Source organism: Oryctolagus cuniculus, chromosome 16, assembly GCF_964237555.1.
Source record: "Oryctolagus cuniculus chromosome 16, mOryCun1.1, whole genome shotgun sequence".
Classification (NCBI taxonomy): Eukaryota; Metazoa; Chordata; class Mammalia; order Lagomorpha; family Leporidae; genus Oryctolagus; species Oryctolagus cuniculus.
The window spans coordinates 49,837,646-49,859,464 of NC_091447.1; the positions used below are offsets into that span (position 1 = coordinate 49,837,646).

The 21,819-nt window shown below is 42.3% G+C and overlaps 2 protein-coding genes across 4 annotated transcripts in view; one reads left to right on the forward strand and one right to left on the reverse strand.

Annotated features, from left to right (window-relative positions):
* The window catches only part of LOC103349523 (dapper homolog 3), a 44,292-nt gene extending 43,064 nt beyond the window's left edge, over positions 1–1,228 (reverse strand). Inside the window, exon 1 of the mRNA XM_070059305.1 lies at positions 653–1,228. Coding sequence (XP_069915406.1) covers positions 653–1,228 — 576 coding nt within the window. The remainder of the gene's footprint in view (positions 1–652) is intronic.
* Positions 1–21,819, forward strand: part of SEMA3D (semaphorin 3D) — a 283,059-nt gene that overhangs the window by 435 nt on the left and 260,805 nt on the right. The gene's annotated exons all lie outside the window — the stretch shown is intronic.

Below are 21,819 nucleotides of genomic sequence, written 5' to 3' on the forward strand. Positions count from 1 at the left end.
GGCCGGCGGCTTCCCCCAGCGGCAGGTTCACTGGAGACGCGTCGGTGGGCACCGTGGGGAGAGGACCCCTCCCGCCCCCACCAAGGGCATCTGCGCGCTCGCTCGCTCGCTCGCGCCTGGTCCGGGTGGGCTGAGGTGGGGATGTTTTCCGTGGCGCTTTGAGGGGCTGCCGCGAGCCGCCGTGTGCGTTCCGCGGGATGAGAGCGCGCGCGCGTCTCTCCAGCCCCTGAGGCGAGAGTGGGACTCGGGACACCAGCACACTCGCTCCTGCCGGAGTGCGGAATCCCGCAGCGGCCCCGGGCAGGCCCGGAGGCGACCCCTGGTGGGCACGGACCCGGGCGCGGCGCCCTGCTGGCCCCGGCGCGCCCGCAGCTGCCGCGTGCTCCCCGGTTGCCCCGGCTGCGCACCGGCGGCCGCCGCCTGCCTTCGCTTCCCCGAGGACTTGGCCTCGGCCTCGCGCGCCGGCGCGGGGTGCGGACTTGACAGCCGGGACAGACGCAGGGGGTTGTCACGGGCGACCTCTCCGGCGTGGCGCCCGGCGTGGAGCGCAGCACTAGTCGGGCTCTCCACCGGGACGCTTCCCTCTCGCATCCAAACCCCGGCATCCCCTTTTACCGTGGCGCCCACACAGGACAGGGGGGAGAGGACTCACAGCTTTGCAGAAACGGGTCTGCTGCAGGTGTGCACAGCTTGTAGGGGCCGGGGGCTTGGGGTTCCCTAACCGAGCGGGGACGGAGCCCGAGGCGGAGGCGGCGGAGGGAGGCCCCGCCTGGGTCAGCTGCGGCCGCTCGTGCGTAGCCACGGCAACCGCGAGGGCGCTGGCGGTCCGCGCCTGCCGGGTTCTGCACGTGGCAAGGCGAATGCGCCGGGCGGGGAAGGCGGAGAGGCGCCTGTCAGCGCTCGGGTGATGCCTCGCTCCTGCCGCCGCTCTCCGAGGCCCCAGCGGCCAGGACGAGCGCGAAGCCCGGGCCCGGCGGCGAGCGGTCCCAGCCCCGCGGCTGCTGGTAACCCGCGCCAGCTCGGGCGTGGCCACGGCTCGCTCCGGAGACCCAGGGATGGCCCGGGGCAGGGAGAGGCCAGGAAACGCAGGAAGGTGATGTGGGATGAGATAAGGGCCGGGGGTCAGGAGGCAGCAGACACGATGGGATGGTGTGCTTTTGGGGAATGCAGCCGCTGGCGGAGCGGGCAACGGGCACCTGCCGTGCCCCGGGGGTCCTGTGCCAGCCATGCCACAATGGACATTCTGAGTGGCACCATCCTCCGCCGTCTCCGTTGGGAAAGGGCAGGGACGCGGAGAGTGGGCAGTGGGTACCGTCCCATTCAGGAGTCAGTGTTGAGTGAGGTCAGGAAGCAACAGGTGGCCCGGAGCGGTGCAGGCGTCAGTGGCCACGTCCCTGCAACGAGGCACAGATCTGACACGCTTGGGGGGTGGGGTCTCCTGCGAGGGACTTAAGGCGACGTTCTGTGACCCCACTGCGAGGAAGGGCGCCCCAAAGCTCCCATCCGCCTCCATCACCATGTGTGGCTGTGATGGACACCCCAGAGCCGGCCAGGTATGGGACAGCCGGCATCACAAGCCCGCGTCTGTGTCCACGGCCGGGCAGCTGTCTCTGTCTTTGGTAGGGTTATTGGTGGGTTTAACGATGTTTGCAGAGGGAGAAGGAAACAGCTTAGCAAGCTGCAACCCCGTGACTGCATTGAGAATTTTGCACAGTTGTTTTCCTCTCTTTGCTTGTGGTCTCTGACAGGAACACTGGAAAACTCACCTGCTGTGTTGGCACCATTGTGTGCCTTCGTGAGTACCTGGGTCACCTTTGCGAGAGTGTGGTGCCCATTAGGAAGAAGGGTAAAGATCTGACTCCCGGGTGCATCCATGTCCCAGGGCCTGGGCTCCAGCCCTGGCTGCTCCTCTTCTGATCCAGCTTCCTGCCAGTGCACCCTGGCGCACCTCGGACCTGAGCAGGCACTAGGGGTGCAAGGCGGAGAGATCCTGCTCCGACTTTCCTTTTGCCTTTATAGAGAAGTCTTACACGTTTCATATTTTGGAGGGGAACGGTGCACACAAGAGGAGTGAGTTTCTAATCTCGTTTGACGTAATTGAGAGTGGGGATTTTTCTCCGTGGCAGGAAAAGTCAGGATTCTGAACAATTAAAGGCAGAGGAAGCACAGCGCCTATTTTTGACAATGAAGAGGTCAGATGTTAGGGCTGAACCTGCACCACTGACCTGCGTTACTCTCACATCATCCTTCCTTTCTGCAAACCAGGGCGGTTATGGGTTGGAATGGCAGGAAGTTCCAAGGTGCCCCGTGCACCCTTTCCTGTGCGCAGATCCGTGTTAAGTATCCAAAGGGTGGTGGGACGTCCTCTTTACCACCATTTTTGTCCTGCATGTGAATATCCACTTCTCAGTGTCAAGGGGAGACATTCCCACTGGTGCTAGTTGAATGGCTGATGGTATGTTTTCAGATAGATATTATTTGGGGGAAAAACAAACTGCTCTAAACTTGTATTTTCTGTCTGGGAAGCTCCATCCTTGGATACCTTATGTTCTTTGGGAAGCTTCCTTGCCATTTAATAAATAATGTCTTTGATAAACAGGAGTAACTGTAGACCTTCTTTGAGAAGTTATTATTTTTCCTTTAAGTGTGTGGCACTACATAGAATCCTCAAAGTATTTAAACACACAGTCATATAATCCTTGAAGGAAATATTCACATTTGTGGAATAAGTAATAAGAACAAGAACAGTAATGAATGACCGTGGCAAATACGTGTTGATCACATTTGCTCCTACCTCAGAATGTAGTTTTTTTAAAAAAAAGGTTCACCTTGACCAAAGCCCTAGGTATTTTTAGACCTTTGTCCTTCCTTTCATACTGTTTTCAATCATTTTTTTCTTCCTTCCTTCCTTCCTTTTTTTTTATTTTGTTGTTTAGAATCCCTAATATAAGAACCTTGAGGGAAGGAGTTGGTTTTCTTGAAGGTTCTACCTTCTGATTTACTACCATGCTGAACATTCCAGATTTCATTGAAGTCTAACTATTTAAACAATTAATATTGATTTTGAACCTTTTTATTCCCTACAAAATATCAGACTGAAGATCCTTAAGTTTATACTTTATTATCTCTTAGATAATAATTCCCTAAGTCTGGATTTTGCACTGTAATTAAAAAATAAAGTGAGAAACTGGGGGTTCTATGATAAGGTATAACATACAGGAATTGTGTAATGATCAGATAAGATAGGGTGTGTGAGTATAAGAATTCTTAGTGGAAAATCACATGCTTTAAGAAGTTCTTAATTTCTGTTACTTTTTAGCAAGACCTGATCAATAAGTGGGTTTCTACATCATCTGTGTCCATGTTAGCTCACCTTAACTGAAAAACCTGTATAATACATACAAAAAACAATAAAGCAAAAGACAAATGTGATGTAAGAATTAAACTGATAAAAACTTGAAATAACTTTGAAATTACTTTGACATTTGAGTGAAGAGCTGTAATTTAATTATTAGACTTTTAAGTAATATGTTATTAAACACAGATATATAAATAAGAGCTTTTATAAAACTGGTTATATAAAGAAGTATACCTTCTTGTTAGGCTTTTAATGATTTTGGTGACATTTTATGTATTCTTTTCAATATTGATTGCTTGTCTATATGTTAATAAATTTAATAAATTAATTTTTTGTAGCTGTGAATCAGGACATCTTTAACCAGCTTACTGATCTTTTGTTGCAAATTTATTCCATTTGCTCATTCTTTTCTCAATGCAATAAGCTATTAATATTATCTTCTTGAAGAAATGTATAAATAAGCTGAAAATTGAATGGCCTAGGGTGTGTCTTTCTGGATGTATCTTTTTGTATTCACTACATCTTCCTTTAATGGTAAGGTGTCTTCTACTTTAGAAATTAGGACTGGCTTCCTTTTGTTTAGCATGTTTAACATAATAACTTCAACTTCTTATATTTCTAAAATTTGGTGGTTTCAGTTTGTTCTCTTAGCGAGTTTTCAATAGCAGATTATAGGAGAAATGGGGAATTTTGTGTTTTTTTTTTTTTTCTAATGATGTAGCACTAAACCTCATTAAATTGAACCACTACTTGTTAGGAGAAAGTCAATAAAATCGCAAAATAAATCTGATTTTCAAGTATCTGAATAGTGATAGAGTAGTATTAATTTCACAGAAAATATATTAAGTAGGACAGAGAGGTAGAGATGAGATTATCATTCTACCCTCAGGCAAATGCCTCTTTCTCCTATGCTAATCAATTATGCATTTCATGGGGCCTGCTCTTTAATCAGTCTTTTACATATGCTGAAAAGATTTTAAGGATTATGGTGTCCTGTTTGTTCTGGAATGAGCAAGCTGTCTAGATGCCTATCTAAGTAAGTAACTTAGGCGTATATAGTTTCAAGCATATTGCAAAGTAGAATTCAGACTAATAAAATAGCTCAGTGGAGATATTGTCTGGATTTGCCCTAGTAAAGAGGCAGAGAAATATTACACTCCAGATATTAAACATCAGCATGTATGAAGCTCCCCTACTAAAAACAGGGCTCAAAAAAATAAAATTATCTCCTTAAGTTGCTTAAATAATCCCAGAGAAACCATTTCCCACATTTATATTCATAACTGGCCTACCCTAATGATGGATTAATCTTAAATTATGTCTAAATTATATGCCATGTGTGAAATCAGTTTTGGCGCTTTTTGTTTTTTATCCTTATAATAAAGATCAGACCATACATGTTAAATTCAAGCTTCCCGGGGTTTTGTATTTGTTATTGTTGTTTTCAGATAAATAGCTGACCCTCATATTTAACATGATTACCATGTGGAAGAAAGGAATGTTGACTAAGTTGAAAAATTATCTCTTGGAAAATGGGTGTTATTCTAATTTGAAGGAATACTTTCAATTTTGAAATATCACATTTTATTTGAGAGACAAATACGTGGAACTTTCAGTATTCTCAGTTTACTTTTTTGTTGTTGCTGTTAAAGATCTATTTATTTATTACTTGAAGGGCAGAGTTACATAGAGCAGAGGCAGAGGCAGAGAGAAGACAGGTCTTCTATCTGCTGGTTCACTCCTCAGATGGCTGCAACAGCCAAAGCTGGGCCAGGAGCCAGGAGCTTCTTCCTCATCTCCCCTGTGGGTGCAGGGGCCCAAGTCCCTGGCCCATCTTCTGCTGTTTTCCCAGGCCATAGCAGAGAGTTGGATCGGAAGTGGAGCAGCCAGGACTTGAACCGGCGCCTGTTTGGGATGCCAGCACTGCAGGCGGCTGCTTTACTGGCTACACTTCAGCACCAGCCTCTCAGTTTACTTTTGATACTAAATACTAATATAGTAGGAGTTGATCCTAGCTTGAGTTTTGTTGTTGAAATGGATTATTTTTATAAATTAATGAACAATTGTAGTAATGATTTTCATTACAGATATATTTCATGATCATTACTAAAACATGAGGGAAAACAGATGAACATAAAGTAGAGAAGTGTTGGTTAAAATTTATCTACAAATCTCCTACACATGAAGATATATGTTAATGCTTAGCTTAGGCATATCCTTATTTTAAAGATAAATTTTGTACTTGGCACCTATACATGAATCTTGCTTTCTAATGCAATTCTTCAATAGAATGAATCAGGCATCCTTATAGAAATATTTGATACAGGACTAAGACAGGAAATTTATAGGGTGAACTTGTAACATCTTTTAGTGTCAGACAATAAAGTGCTGGCAACACACACACACACACATACACAACACACACACACACACACACAGGAGTATGCCAAAGGGATACAAAGAGTGCCCAATGGCCATAGATGGGACTAGTAAGGCAAAAATAAATAAAATAATATTGGTTATAATACAAGTATAAGGTAAATACCCATGAAAGTGTGCTAGTATAAATAATTGAATAAAAAATGTGGGCAAAGAGACTAACTTTCCATGCAGAGAAATTCCCATAACTTATGTAGATATTCCAGCCCTCAGGAGGGGGAGCATAACTCCCTGCCCCTGAGTGTGGGCTGAGCATGGTGACTGCTTTCCTAGGAGTGCAGTGTGGAAGGAGAGCAGGGGGAAGTGAGCACTCTCTAGTGGATAAGTGAGGAGCTGTCTCAGCATGGTGACCAGGTCAACATGGACAGTCTTACATCATGTTGATAGCGGTCCTCCTGATAGGGTTGGGTGAAAATGGCATTTTTCTCTGCAATCTCTCTCTACCAAGTTCATAATCCCAAGTTAACCATAAAAAAGTCAGACAAATTGCATTATTGGAGCATGCTACGAGTTACCTGACCTGCAATCTCAAAACCTATCAAGGTCATCAAAAACAAGGAAAGTTTGAGGAATGTGATGCCCAAGAGGACCCTAAATACTGAGGTAACTAAATATAATGTGTGGTTCTGCATGGGGACATGGAACAGAGAGAACATGTTACATAAAACTGAGTACATGTGAATAAACTGTGGGCTTCAGTCATTAACAATATATCCGTATTGGGATACAGGGTGTGGGTTAAAAGGAAACTCTGTACTGTCTTTTCAGTGTTTATGCAAATACAAAACAGTTCTAAAAATGGAATCTGTTTTTAAAACTTACATTTAAAGCATATGGTAAGAAACTGTGTTGATGGCAAACCATTCTCTGGTCAGCAGGTTAATATCTTTCAACTGGTGGCTACTTTATTCCTCTAGTTCTGGGTACCATACTGATGCCATTTGTTTCTGTTGATAAAGAATATAACACATCTTCACACCTTAAACACATATTGAGAATCACCTTTCATTTCATAATTACTGATTTAGTCTTAGAATTGTATCTATGAGCCACATGAAATGTCCTGTTTGTATTCATATCATATTGACATAAGAATTGATGAAAACTATGCTGCAGTAATTGTCAGTCATTTGATGTGATCATGAGACTTTAATATATTAATGGGTTCCTTAAAAAAAATTCTAGGCCATGTTTAGACTTTCAGGTGAATGAAGCTATGTATTTGTCATGTAACAAAAGTCAGTCTTACATATTTTTTAAAAGGCAAGATTCTTATCTTTGTATCTTTCTTATATTATTATTATTTTTTTTTGACAGGCAGAGTGGACAGTGAGAGAGAGAGAGAGAGAGAGAGACAGAGAGAAAGGTCTTCCTTTGCCGTTGGTTCACCCTCCAATGGCCACCGCGCTGGCAGGAGCCAGGTACTTATCCTGGTCCCCCATGGGGTGCAGGGCCCAAGGACTTGGGCCATCCTCCACTGCACTCCCAGGCCACAGTAGAGAGCTGGCCTGGAAGAGGGGCAACCGGGACAGAATCCAGCGCCCCAACCGGGACTAGAACCTGGTGTGCCGGCACCGCAAGGCGGAGGATTAGCCTAGTGAGCCGCAGCGCCGGCCTGTATCTTTCTTATATTATTGATACTGATAAGATTCATCATCAGTGCCAGATGTCTTCGGTTCCAGATGATGATTATCCTTCCAAAGTTCTCACTAACATGACCATCTGACTACTTAGTCCTCTTCTCCTCTTTGAATCTCAAGGGCATGTGCTACATTAAACACTTTAAGGACGATTTTCTGTCAACTGTTGTAAGTATAATACATATAACAATATACCATGACTATGTGGTATATTGTTATACTTACGAGGCCTACACCACCCCAGAACACTCCTAGAAGCTCAGACTTGGTGTAGAGTGAGCAGCATATATGGCTGTCACCTTCATTTCTACCTATATGTTTATTTTATACATATATATGCATACACAGAGTCATGTTGTGTCACAGTAGGATGTGTTATAAGAAATGTGTCTTCCAGGACTTTTGTCATTGTGTGAACATCATAGGGCATACTTACCTAGACCTAAGTGCTTTGGCCACTCACACAACATGGCCTCTTGATATAGTTGGGAGACTTTTTACACGTGAGATGAATGAGGCTACTACCAGCCTCTATGGCCTATTATTTTATAATACACTTTTTTGCATAAATAGAAGAGGTACACTCCAAAAACACTGCTAAAAGGTGCAGTGTAATAGATACATTAGCTAGTAACACCGTTGTGTGTTATCCTTACCAAATACTGTACACTACGCATAGTTGTATATGCTATACTTATATAGGGCTGGCGATGCTGGTTTATTTACACCAGCATCAACAAAGACGCATGAGAAATGCATTGAGCTGTGATGCCTATGAAGGTACTAACAGGAACATTTTAGATCCGTGTAATCTTATGGGACCGCTGTTGTACTACCCTCCATCTATCTACAAACACACACACACACACACACACACACGTATATATATTCTGTATAGTATATTTTATGTATACACATTCCTTCTTTCCTTTGTGTCCCTCCCAAAATTGGGCTTTAGTGTTTCCAGGAAGCTCCTCTTACAGTTGTACCAAAAGCCCTGTTTTTATACCTTTTCCTTCTAAGTTTTATACTTGCCAATGTCTTCCTCTTCATTGTTATCTAACATTCATAATTTCTTAATGACCTGATTCTGCCGGCGCTGTGGCTCACTAGGTTAATTCTCCGCCTTGTGGCGCCAGCACACCAGGTTCTAGTCCCGGTCAGGGCGCTGGATTCTGTCCCAGTTGCCCCTCTTCCAGGCCAGCTCTCTGCTGTGGCCAGGGAGTGCAGTGGAGGATGGCCCAAGTACTTGGGCCCTGCACCCCATGGGAGACCAGGATAAGTACCTGGCTCCTGCCATCAGATCAGCGCGGTGCGCCAGCTGTGGCAGCCATTGGAGGGTGAACCAACGGCAAAGGAAGACCTTTCTCTCTGTCTCTCTCTCACTGTCCACTCTGCCTGTCAAAAAAAAAGTAATGACCTGATTCTGCTTTGAATTTAACTGGAGTTTCTGCTGAACTTGTCCTCAAAAGTTTGGTATGCTTTTGTTTTCTGTTTTTAGTTTGTAGGAGTCATAGCACAAAAACTACATTTCAAGACTTGTTTGGGAAAAGTCAGGGACCCCACAATGTGGGACGAAAGACTTTCTTCTTTAGTGTCATCCCACTGAACTTCCTGAAATAACAAAAGTGGCTGGAAAAGACACAAATCAATAGACGCATGCACTCTGGCCTCCTCTTGGAGTCTTAGTGTTAGGATTTTCATTTTTGTTACACAAGAGCAATAAGAAACTTTAAAAAGCGATTTTGCATATGACAGTTTAGCTCAATCCAAAAGAGGAATGAAGCAGTATAATAGTTTGACTCAAATAGTTAAGAATATATACTTAACTTGCATAATAGAGATATAGGTAATTCACATGTTGCATGGACACTCATGTTATCTCTCCTCTTTTTAATCTCTTATCAATGTATTTTCAAGTAATTGATGGCTTGTGAATGATGTAATTATAGTTAGGGTATTACTTTTATAAAAATTTCTCTATAAATGCAAACAATCATCTCAAATGTTATCAATTTTGAACTTGGACTTTATCAGGGGACAAATTCTTTAAATATTAGTACAATTGCATATTTATTAACTTTATCCTTGACATATTTTTCCAATTGAAAATTCACTCTTTTGACCCCACTAACTTCTGTCTTGCCTCCATATATATTTTTCCATGTCATAATCTAATTATTACATTCTATGTGGCCTCTCAATCAGGTTGGTAGATGATAAAAGCAGCCAGACTTTGTGCTCTCTGCAAAAGTGTCTGTATGTTGAAAGAGTGTGAGATGAGTGATTTGTAGTTTTAAAATGGGATGTTCATACAAGTCAAGAAATTGTTGTATCAACTTTTAAAGTTAAGACTTTTAGCACCTGTAAAGTATCTGTTCAAAAGCATTTGTACTGGGTATACAGATGAGCAAATGGCATTTCCCTTCCTTTGGCTTGATTCACGTTTCGCAGAGCCATGGGGGTTGTTGTCTTAGACTTCACTGTGATGAGGTTTGGCAGAGAGCATTCATTGTTCAGGTTTTCAAAAGGGCAAGTTTTTGGCAGGAATAACTTGCATAGAAAAGGAATGCTGTGCTTACACATGTGTGCTCAATAAACCTTCAGAGGGCCTGGGCTCAGATGTTGCAGGATTCCTTATCCCACCCTACCCCCAGTCTGTGGTCGTTGATTGTTTAAAAGCCTCCTTTTGTTGTGTCACTATCACATGAGTCTTTTCAGATTTCAGGAAGTGGTACTTTGATTCATATTTCAAAAGTTATTAATGTACAGTGAACAGTCATTTCATATCCTGTGCACTTTCCCTCAAGGGTTATTAAAAATAACAGATGCATTCAAGTCTCTTCCCCTGGCATTAGTGGTCACAGAGCCATCATCTCTGTGACAGCCGACAGCCTTCCTTGGGTGCATTTGTAACCCCCTGCGATTTCCACTAATTACAGATGAACGTCTTGAGTCTCCCTGGTTTTTTTCCTGTATGTATTCTGTACAGGTAGTGTGGAAGTGTGTGTATCTTAAGTACACAGTATACTAGGATGAGCAAAAGCAAAAAGTCTTGTGAATGCCCCGATCAATAAATAGAATAAATCACTGTCAGCCACATGGGACAGGCACATGGGCCTCTGACTACTGTGCTCTGTCCACACTGGACTTTGGCTACAATAGTTTCTCCTTTTACTTGAAATACTTTTATGTCTTCCACCTCTCCAATCTGCCAGCAAAAGCCCCCTTTTACTCCTGTCCTTTCCACTCCAACACAAGCCCACTAAATCCTGTCTGAAAGTGCATTTGTGAAAATCCTACTCACCTGTCTGTAATGGCTTTGTCAGTCACCAGGAACTGTTAAGGCTCTTAACCACTTTTTCCAATACCATAAGACCCAAGTTTGTCAAGCATGAGGACCAAATGGTGGTTACCCCATGTCTTTTTCCATATTCCTATAGCATATCATCCAGTCTCACTCATAGTTGATGCAGAATCTTAACACCTAAATGGGAAGTTACTGCACACTGCATCTATCACCTCTGCTTTTTCTCCTGTAACTACTTTGGATATAAATTCATCACAGGGGCAGGCTTTGTGGAATAATGGGTTAAGTTGCCTCCTGCGATGGTGGCATTCCATGTGGACAGTTCAAGCCCCTGCTGCTCCACTTCTGATCCAGCTCCCTACTAATGCACCTGGGAAAGCAGTGGAGGATGACCCAAATGCTTGGATCCCCGCACCCACGTGTGAGACCTAGGTGAGGTTCCTGGCTCCTGGCTGCAGTGTGCATTACTTTTGCGATCTCATCCAAGCCATGTATGTTCCATGCAGGTCAGAATCCCATTGCATCTACTCATTATTCTGCTGCCTTTTTTTTTTTTTTTTTTAATTTCTTTGACAGAGTTACAGAGAGAGGGGGAGAGTTAGAGAGAGATCTTCCATCTGCTGATTGACGCCAAATGTGCACATCGGCTGGGGCTGCAAAGTTTCTCGTTCTCCCATGTGGGTGCCAGGGCCCAAGGACTTGAGCCATCCTCTACCTTTCCCAGGTGCATTAACAGGGAACTGGATTGGAAGTGGAGCAGCTGGGTTTCAAACCTGTGCCCGTATGGGAGGCCAGCTTCATAGGCAGCAGCTTAACCCCCGGTGCCGCAGCACCAGTCTCTGGCTTTCTTGTTCTTTATCTGCCGAGTTTTACCACCTTGTTCGAACAAGAGTCCTTTGTTGGCCTACTTCAGGTTTATACCCTGATGAGATGTTGGTGTTTTAAAATTATTACCACTTCCTCCTCCTCTTCTTCTTCTTTCTTCTTTCTTTCTTTCTTTCTTTTTTTTTTTTTTTTTTTTTTTTTTTTTTTTTTTTTTTTTTTTTTGGCACAGAGCTGTGTTTAAAGAGATAGAATTTGCAGCACAGTGTAACAGAGCATATCATTAGTGCAGTGAAAGAGAAGCCAGGGCCAAGAGGCCCCTTGCTGTGTGACAACCGACTTGTCCCTATGCCTCTTCTTACCAGGCATTGCTCTTAAGACCTCGCACTAAATGCTCTCACTATTCTGCCATTGCTGAATATTCTATTTTGGTCTCCTTAATAAGAAAGTGAAGGGAAACAAAATGATGTCATTCACTGCCCACTCACTCGAGGAGCTGGAACTCCGCCCAGAAGCAGCCAGTGCAGTGCAGTCGCATGCCCAGAGACCACACACACCAGGGCTGACCTGGCCTACGCAGTACTAGGACAGCCCTGGATCCCTACTCTCTAAACTTCAGGCTTTCAGGAGACCTTGCAGTGTGGCACTTGGTGAATCCGGTTGTCTCCTGGAAGCTAGAGCTCCCTCACTCAAGGAGGAAGTCAGGGACACAGGCCAGAGATAAATGAGTAATGTCTGCATCTGCAAGGAGTCCAACAGGCAGAGCGTGTTTGTCCCTGCCGCCTCCTCTGCTTGGCAGTCTTCTGGAATATAGCAAAATCGAAGCTTAAGCAAGTGTGCTAATCAATGATGTTTTCCAGAAATTGAACTTCAAGGTCACTTTAGCTTCTGGGCAAGTGGAAGTGAAACCGAATAAGGCTTCAATTTTTTTAAATGGGAAAATTCTTTTGAATGATATTCTCAGTATAGTTTCAAATTAGTCTATTCCCGTAATCATTGCTTCCTTGTTACTGCTCATCAGTATATCTTATTAACAGTTAAAAAAAAAGTCTCATAGAAAATGAAATGCTTTAATGGTAAGAGAAGTAATAACTATTTGGGATATTTTCTAAATAGTTACAAAACCTATCACTGGCTGTTCTTAGGAATATTGAAGGTTTTCCTAGTTGCAAATAGGTGAGTACTAAATGTTTCATTTATTCTTTCCTAGGCCAGGGGAAAAGAGGATTTCTTTAAATATGTGTGTGTGTGTGTGTGTGTGTGTGTGTATGTTCATTATATTTATGTACGTGCACTGTAAATGACAGGTGTATATATGGGGATTCTTCAAAATGTTTATGGAAAAGAGAGTTAGAAGATAGCTTTATTTTGGTGCAAAACCTTTTTAAAAATACCATGCATAATTTTTCATAATACTTATTTTCCACAAACTTCTCACAGTATCCTTGTATATACTTTATATATAAAAGATGAATATATATGTATATAACACTTTAGCACATGGTATTTTTCTTTTAAAATTATTTATTTATTTATTTGAGAGACAGAGAAAGAGGGAAAAAGAGAGATGAACCATCTGCTGGTTCATTTCTCAAATGCACATAATGCCCAGGCGTGGACCAGGGTGACGCCAGGGCCCAGGAACTCCATCTGGGTTTCCCACAAGGGTGGCAGGAACCCAATTATCTGAGCCTTCATCACTGCCTTCTAGGGTCCATATTAACAGGCAGCTGGAGTTAGGAGCCAGCGCCAGGAATCTAACTCAGACACTCCGAAGTGGGGCACAGGTGTCTTAACTGCTGGGCCAAACATGGGTCCCCTCACGTGACATTTTCTTTTTTTTTTTTTTTTTTATAGATATCTTGTTAATGAAATTTTTTTTAAACTTTTATTTAATGCATATAAATTTCCAAAGTACGACTTATGGATTACAATGGCTTCCCCCCCATACCGTCCCTCCCACCCACAACCCTCCCCTTTCCCACTCCCTCTCCCCTTCCATTCACATCAAGATTCATTTTTGATTATCTTAATATACAGAAGATCAGCTTAGTATACATCAAGTATGGATTTCAACTGTTTGCTCCCACACAGAAACATAAAGTGAAAAATAATAGATGATTTTTTTTAAATGATGATGAAATCAGAGCAGACCTATTGTCATGTTTAATCCCAGTGAGAGTCAAGTTGGGAATTGATAATTTCTTTCTTTTTTTTTTTTTTTTTTTTTTTACAGAGGATCAGTTTAGTATGCATTAAGTAAGGATTTCAACAGTTTGCACCCCCATAGAAACACAAAGTGAAATATACTGTTTGAGCACTAGTTATAGCATTAAATCTCAATGCACAGCACATTAAGGATAGACATTTTCTGTTGGATGCGTTCTTAAGGATAATTTTGTTACAGCAAATCAAGAGGAGGACACAATTTTAAAGATAAATCCAAGAGACGCTTTATTTTTGGGCTTAATTTAATTTTTTTTTGACAGGCAGAGTGGACAGTGAGAGAGAGACAGAGAGAAAGGTCTTCCTTTGCCGTTGGTTCACCCTCCAATGGCCGCCGCGGCCGGTGCACTGCGCTGATCCGAAGCCAGGAGCCAGGTGCTTCTCCTGGTCTCCCATGGGGTGCAGGGCCCAAGTACTTGGGCCATCCTCCACTGCACTCCCTGGCCACAGCAGAGAGCTGGCCTGGAAGAGGGGCAATCGGGACAGAATCCGGCGCCCCGACCGGGACTAGAACCCAGTGTGCTGGCGCTGCTAGGCAGAGGATTAGCCTATTGAGCCGCAGCGCCGGCCTTAATTTAATTTTGTATCACTTCTGTCTCTCTCTGTCTCTTCTCTTTTTAGTAAATTCACTCTCATTCCCTATGGGTCTGCCTTTATTACTGTAATGGAGAGGTATTTGTAATAAGTTGCTGGCTTTTCTCTCCATGAGATTGTTGGTAAATGAGATACCTGTCTTGGTGGGAGCAGGGGTTACCATTTCAAAGGATAGTTTTTAGGTGTGGTTCAGAGCCTGCCAGGCTCACAGTGCCATTCCATACAAGGTGCTCTGAATCAAGGCAAAGTGCTGGTTCCAGGTCCAGAGCGCAGGATTGAAGACAGATGGGGAAGGTGGGAAAACCCTAGGGCTATCGGGCTGGGTCTTATCTGGGGACCCCCCATAACTCCTGGGCAGTCCTTGAAGCTCTTTCCTCTGCCCTCCCTTCCTTGAGAGTTCTTTGTCACATTCCTGCTCTCTCTTCCTCTTCCCAGAGGTCCTTCCCTGCCCTCATGCATTGCAGTTATTATTTAAATAGGAAATGCACACAAACTGCTAACCCTGACCTCTCTCCTGGTCTTGCTGCTTTGTCTGAGGTCTTAGACTGCAGCAGTCCGTCATCTCCCTAACACTGTGATCTCACCCTCTGCCTCGTCGTCCTGTCATGGTTGGGATTCTGTACATGCACATGTTCACACTGAATTTTAGTGGAAGTGAAATCCACTTTGAAGTCACACACATAATTCTTTTTATTTATTATTTGAGGAAACTTGAGAAGCTATTTAACCCTATCAACTTGAGTATACTCATATATTGAGGTGGAGGCGAATGACAGTTTTGCATCCAAGCCACTTGAATTTTAAATGGAATTTTAAATTATAAATTTTAAATGGAATGTTTGATTAATTGATCTTAGTGCCTGACAGCATTGTATTCAATAGATCAAGCATAGTAGTTTGATTTCCTCACACACACACACACACACACACACACACACCAGGTTCTACCAGTTGCAGAGGCTTTGAAATGCTAGGGTACAAAATGAGGATTTTATTACATAACCTGGGGAGCCATTGCAAATTTTTGAACGATGAACTAAACCAATAATTAGTGTCTTAGGGAGAGAAATCTAGGAATAAATTTCAAGAAGAGCAACTAAGGGGTCTTTTTTGTTCATGTGATAAGCGCTAAGATAGTACAATGGTGATTAAATTAAAAGACTACCAGAGAAATTATAAAACATAATTTGTAAGACCATTATGTCAGACTTTGGCTGCCTGCTATTTGTGTGTACTTCACAATTTCCCCTACTGTGAATTCAAGCCTTGTGATTCTACTGGGATGTGTCCACACATTGCCACGCGGAATGGTTTTGTGTTTGTCTTGGGATCTAGAAGTGTGAACCTTTAAGCTTCCTTACTGATGTTATATTTTTTGAAATGACTGCATATTGTTTCCAGAATTCACAAGGAATATGTTCCTACAAATATACACACTCAGACTTGATCCCGGCAATTTATATAACTCATTAATTTTTTTTTCAAAATGATTTCAGGTTTCTGGAGTAATCTTTAGATAAGGTAGAATTTGTACAGACATCAAGTTTCAGACATATATCATGGATCTGGAATATTGACAATATTACAAAACATTTACTTTGTGAAATAAAGTAATGAACACCGGTTTTGTTGTCGTGTATATGTTCAACATTACTTGTGCTGTTCATCCTGAATGGAGTCCCTCTCTTTTCTCTCTCTTTATTTTAAACTGTTGGTGTCCTGTTTCTCAAAACCCAATTCAAATTTCACCTTCTCAAGATACCAATCTAGAAAGCCTATCTCTTACACTTATTTTTCCTATCAAATACTCTCACACTTTATAATAAATCATTTTTACTTAAAGCATTTCATGTAGAAACTTAATCTCACTAACAAATGATCAGTTTCTAGCATAGAAACTTGTATCAACATCTCATTCTCTTTGACACCTGACACAGCAACTAATACTTTTTGATTTTTAATTACAAATAAAAAATAAAATCTGAGTTTTGAGACCTGAAACTAAAATCCTGATTCATAGGTAGCTTGTTACAACATTATTTTATTTAAATAAACAATGAAATAGATACTTCAACAATCCTTTTTCCATTTTAATTACAGGGAATCTGGAAATCCTAGAATGATTATACTTTCTCAGGTACATCCAAAATAAGTCTCATACTGATTTAATTTTAAAAAGTATTAGGTGGGGCCAGTGTTGTGGCATAGTAGGTTAAATCTCTGCCTGCAGTGCCGGCATCCCATGTGGGTGCCAGTTCGAGTCCTGGTTGCCCCTCTTCCAATACAGCTCTCTGCTTATGGCCTGGGAAAGCAGTGGAAGATGCCCATGTTCTTGGTCCCCTGCACCCACATGGGAGACCAGGAGAAAGGTCCTGGCTCCTGGCTTCAGATCGGCCCAACTCTGGCTGTTGCAGCCATTTAAGGAGTGAACCAGCAGATGGAAGATTCTCTCTCTCTTTGTCTTTCCCTCTCTATATCTGTAACTCTGCCTCAAATGAAAGTCACAGACAAGCTGTTATTGTTCACAGAACAGTATTCCTGAAGTTCAATTTAAGAGCTTAACTATGTTGAGTTACTACATATCTAATACAGGCTTTTAGAATTCCTCCAACAAGGTATATTTTGCTCCAACTTGTTTAACATAACCAGTACCTGAGGTTTTTTGTGTGTGTGTTTGTTTTGTTTAATTTCAGCCTTGGAAATAATCGGACTATTGGCCTGACAAACTATCAGTTTCAGGAAAGCTGTTTGGAAAAATCTCTAAGAAATCAGTAATTGATCAAATAATTTTTGTCTGTTGGTCTCAGGGACTCAAGGTATTTCATAATAAAAAGTAAGCTGAGAACATGTCTCGTCCAGTCTTCCAGTTTCACAGAGAGGACTGAGGATGAGCTGATGTGAACTCCTTTTCCCCTCCCCCTCTTCCCTCCTTCCTCCTTCCCTCCCTCCCTCCCTCCCTCCCTCCTTCCCTCCTTCCTCGCTTCCACCCTTCCTCCCTTCCTTCCACCGTTTCTCCCTTCCACATGATGACAGCTCCTCTAGCTGAAGATAGGGCTGAGTGTGTGCAGAGGCATAGCCCCAGGCTGGAGTCATTCAGAGCTACATCTGTAATACACTGGCTGTAGAGTGAAGTCCAGAGCCACACATTCGAGTGCGTCCAGGACTGACACTACACCTGGTGCCTCCCTACTCCAGAAAGGGTTAACTTTCTGCTTCTCACTGATTTTGACAAGCAAATTTGAAAGGAAATCTGGTGTTTTCACCAGAACTGTTGATACTTAGGCCCAGGCGAGACAGTAACTACTGGTCCTGTAGGGCTGGCCATTCCAAAAGGATGACATCACTTTCTTACCTGACACTCAAGGATTCCATTTAGGTATAAACACCAAAGTCCGTGTGAGTCTAGCTGGCCTTGATGTGGCATCTACCTACCCACTTTTCCATATATAAGAATACAATTCTAGACGTGTTTTATACAATTAACATGATTTGCTTTTTATTTACCTATTTGTCCACTTAAATATACCTACTTGTGTCCATCATGTACCATGCTAATCCGATAGCATATGATTGTATAAATATATATGAGTATATATGCTATACACATAGGATTACATATACTATATATTATATAGGCTATAGCTTTGTATATACTATAGGGTTAACATATCATATGGTATAAAGTAACAATAAAATTTCAAAAAATTATTAAGCAATTTTTACAAATTTCCAAAAGGAAAATTCTGAATACTGAAACAGAAGGAAATTTTTCAGACTTCTATAAAGCAGTTTTTATAAGTACGGTAAATAACATGAAAGCACACAGCAACTCCAACTCCTCTCCCGGTTGAAATTCTCATGTCTTGAAATTGCCAGATTCCTAGTCTGTGTCCTGTGTTATAATGTGATATCTGTAGGACTAGAGCATGTCTGTCCTGATCACTGACTGTTACTAAATACTTGGACGTGTAGGCTTTCAGCAGGGGAGTGTGGGAGATTCAGCCAGGCAGCTGGAAAGTGTGAAGCTGCTGTCTTGCTTTCTTGCCTTATCTTAGTACTCTCTTACTCGCAGAGTTGTTTTAATTTTACCATAACTTCAATGTTCAAGAAACATAAGCCAGAGATGGGTTTGCTTTGAGGACAACCTACCTTCATAGACTCATTTGTAAAGAGAAGTTGTTTTGGGTAGTCTTCCGAGATTTTAAAAATATATAGATTGATCGTGTTTAAACATTGATCAAAAGCTAAATAGCATTTGCTCTTAAACATCGCTGGTGTAACTTATTCTATGTAGCCTCAGGAATGGATGATGTGCTCTTGGGACTGGTATCTGACTGCATTCTTCCTCCCTCCTTCCCCCAAATAGAAAGCAATGGGGAGACAGCGTGGGCATAGATGGGCCCTTTGCCACATACTTGTTTTATAAATAAGAACCCCAGGATGATTAATCTACTTCTGCTATTCAGTTGTGATAAGACAAGTCTAAAATGCTGTCAAATCCTTCAACCATAGTGCAAGACTTTAGTCCAAAATAAATACCTTCATCAAAAATACTCATAGGAACAATGTAGAATGCAGCTACTGGTGTTTTGTTCATAGCTCTTTGTCTGTGGGAGGTACAGACTTATCTAAAATGCTGCCACTTTCAATTTATCATCTGGGTGTGAACAAAGAAAAAGATAACATTTTACACAATATCATGCTTTCTTGATGTGGTCACCTTTAATAATAGAAACATTTCCCAACGCATTCATCATAATTCTACCAGGAAGCAGATGTGCAGTCTTATTTTTCTCTCAGATCATGTATTTATTTATTGCATTATATCTTTCAGTTGTAGATATTTTCCTGTAGAGGGAAATTCCATCTTTCCTGGAATAATACTTCCCCAAGTTTTACATGTATTTTTTTAAAAATTGGTGAGTTGTAAAAGTACACTTTCCCTTCTATTGGTATTTTGATTCTATCTCTACAAGGCCAGACCTTGATTGCTAATAATGCTGCCTGAGGATATGTCCATGATACCATAATAATAAATCAAAGGGATTTGGATGGGGGGAGGAATAACATCCGTGCAAATACACAGACAAATGAATTTCTATTGATAGAATCATCTTCATGGAAAATTATACTGTCCTTCACAGGTGAGCATTTATAGCACCCTCACCTGTCTTACCTCTGTCATTTATTTTTTCCGTTCCTGATGAAATCCTTTGTGTCCCCCTCAGAATATTTCCCACCCTCAGTCATTCTCCAGATTTCCAGGGGCATTTGATTTTACTTCTCCAAATCTCCAGCCAAGATCTGCAGATCAAACATTTCTAGCAAACATTCTGTCTAGAGTTGGGCTTATAAAGCCAATGAAGACACTAACGTCCCATATCTAAGTGTCTGAATTTGAGTCCTGGCTCTGGCTCCTTACTCCACCTTCCTGCTAGTGCAGAGACCCAGAGAGCCAGCAGTCATGGCTTAAGTGGTTGAGTTCTTTCCATCCATGTGGGAGACCTAGACTGAGTTCCCAGTTCCTAGCTTCAGTCCAAGCCCACCCCTAGCTATTGCAGGCATTTAAGGAGTGAACCAAAAGATAGGGGCTTCCTCTCTCTCTCTAGTTCTCTCTCTGTCTCTCTGTCTCTCTCTCTTTCGCTGGCTCTTGCTCGCTCTTTGATACAGTTGATGAAGCTTCCTGTATGATGATGCATCACTTTGTTTTGGCTTTGCGATCCCCAGGTGCGTTTAAGTTCACTTGTGTCATGAAGTTCCTAGGTCATCAGTTACTCTTGCCAATGGCTATCTCCCTGAGACCAGTTCATTTGTGTTGGCTTCAGGACACAGTTCCATTGAGTGTGGACAGTTGGTAATCAGTGTTCGCACTGCCTATTCACAGTGCCCATACACCATCTTTCAGACCATGGTTCTGATCAGGTTCTTGGCATCATTATAGCCTCATCTACAAAACATTCAAGTCATGTTTCCTTACCTACTTTAATATCTTTTCAGTCCTTCAAACACAAAATGCCACAGTAAAGCAAGATTTTATTTTTTCCTTTACTGGCCTTCCTAACTTCTCTTTCTTTTCTGTGATCACTGTGCAACTAGTAATTGCACATTTCTGTCATGTCTGATGCAATTAGAGCGAATGCTGCAGGCCCAGTCAAACTAGGTTCTCAACTGATCCTGTCACCCACCACCGTGCAGCCTTAGACAACTGGTTTCTCCTCTCTGTGCCTTAGTTTCAACATCTGTAAAACAAGGTAATAAGAGTACTTAACTACTGGGTTCCTGCAGGGATTGAGTGAGTTGAAATGTGCTCACAACTGACACTAGTGCTGGTTTCCTAATATTCCCTGACAAATGTTAGCTACTATTATTATCGCTTTCCTTTGCTCTCTATTTCCAGTTTTTTAAAATTTATTTGACAGGTAGAGTTAGATAATGAGAGAGAGAGAGAGAGAGAAAGGTCTTCCTTCCGTTGGTTCATTCCCCAAATGGCCACCACGGCCGGCACTGCGCTGATCCAAAGCCAGGAGCCAGGCGCTTCCTCCTGGTCTCCCATGTGGGTGCAGGGGCCCAAGGACTTGGGCCATCCTCCACTGCCTTTCCGGGCCACAGCAGAGAGATGGACTGGAAGAGGAGCAACCGGGACCAGAACCCGGTGCCCATATAAAATGCCGGTGCCGCAGGCAGAGGATTAACCAAGTGAGCCACGGCGCCGGCCAATCTATTTCCAGTTAATTCAGCAAGTTCTCTTAACATTTCCCTCCTTTCCATTTTCACTGCCAGCACTGTGATTCAAACCTTTATGATCTTTTGCTTGAACTATTTTAATAGCCTTCTAACTCATATTCCTGCTCCAATTTCCATAATAAGCCATAACAAAGTCGGTTTTTGCATTCTAGACTGTTATATTATCTTGGTTAGGAACACTTCACTTGACAAAATAATAGTCTTTATAGAAAGATAAATAAGCAAAGCTGAAAGTGACATTAAAAGGCACATTAAGTGTTTGTGTGTATATATACATAATTGTATGTTCTATGAATATGCATATATGTGTAGGTGTATGAAGTCTTGTAGTTAAAGTGAAAGCAGTTCCATTCTAAGAAAATCAGATACTCATGGTTATTTTTTAAAAAGTTTTATTTATTTATTTGAAAGTTAAAGTTACTTTAGAGAGAGAAGGAGAGACAGAGAGAGATCTTCCATCCTCTGGTTCACTCCCCAGATGCAAGCTGGGCCAGGCCAAAGCTAGGAGCCAGAAGCTTCTGTCAGGTCTTCCAAGTGGGTGGCAGGTGCTCAAACATTGGACCATCTGCTGCTGCTTTTCCCAGGCCATTAGCAGGGAGCCAGATCAGAAGTGGAGCAGCTGGGATGTGAACGGGTGCTCATATGAGATGCCAGCAACACAGGAAGCAGCTTTACCCATTACATCA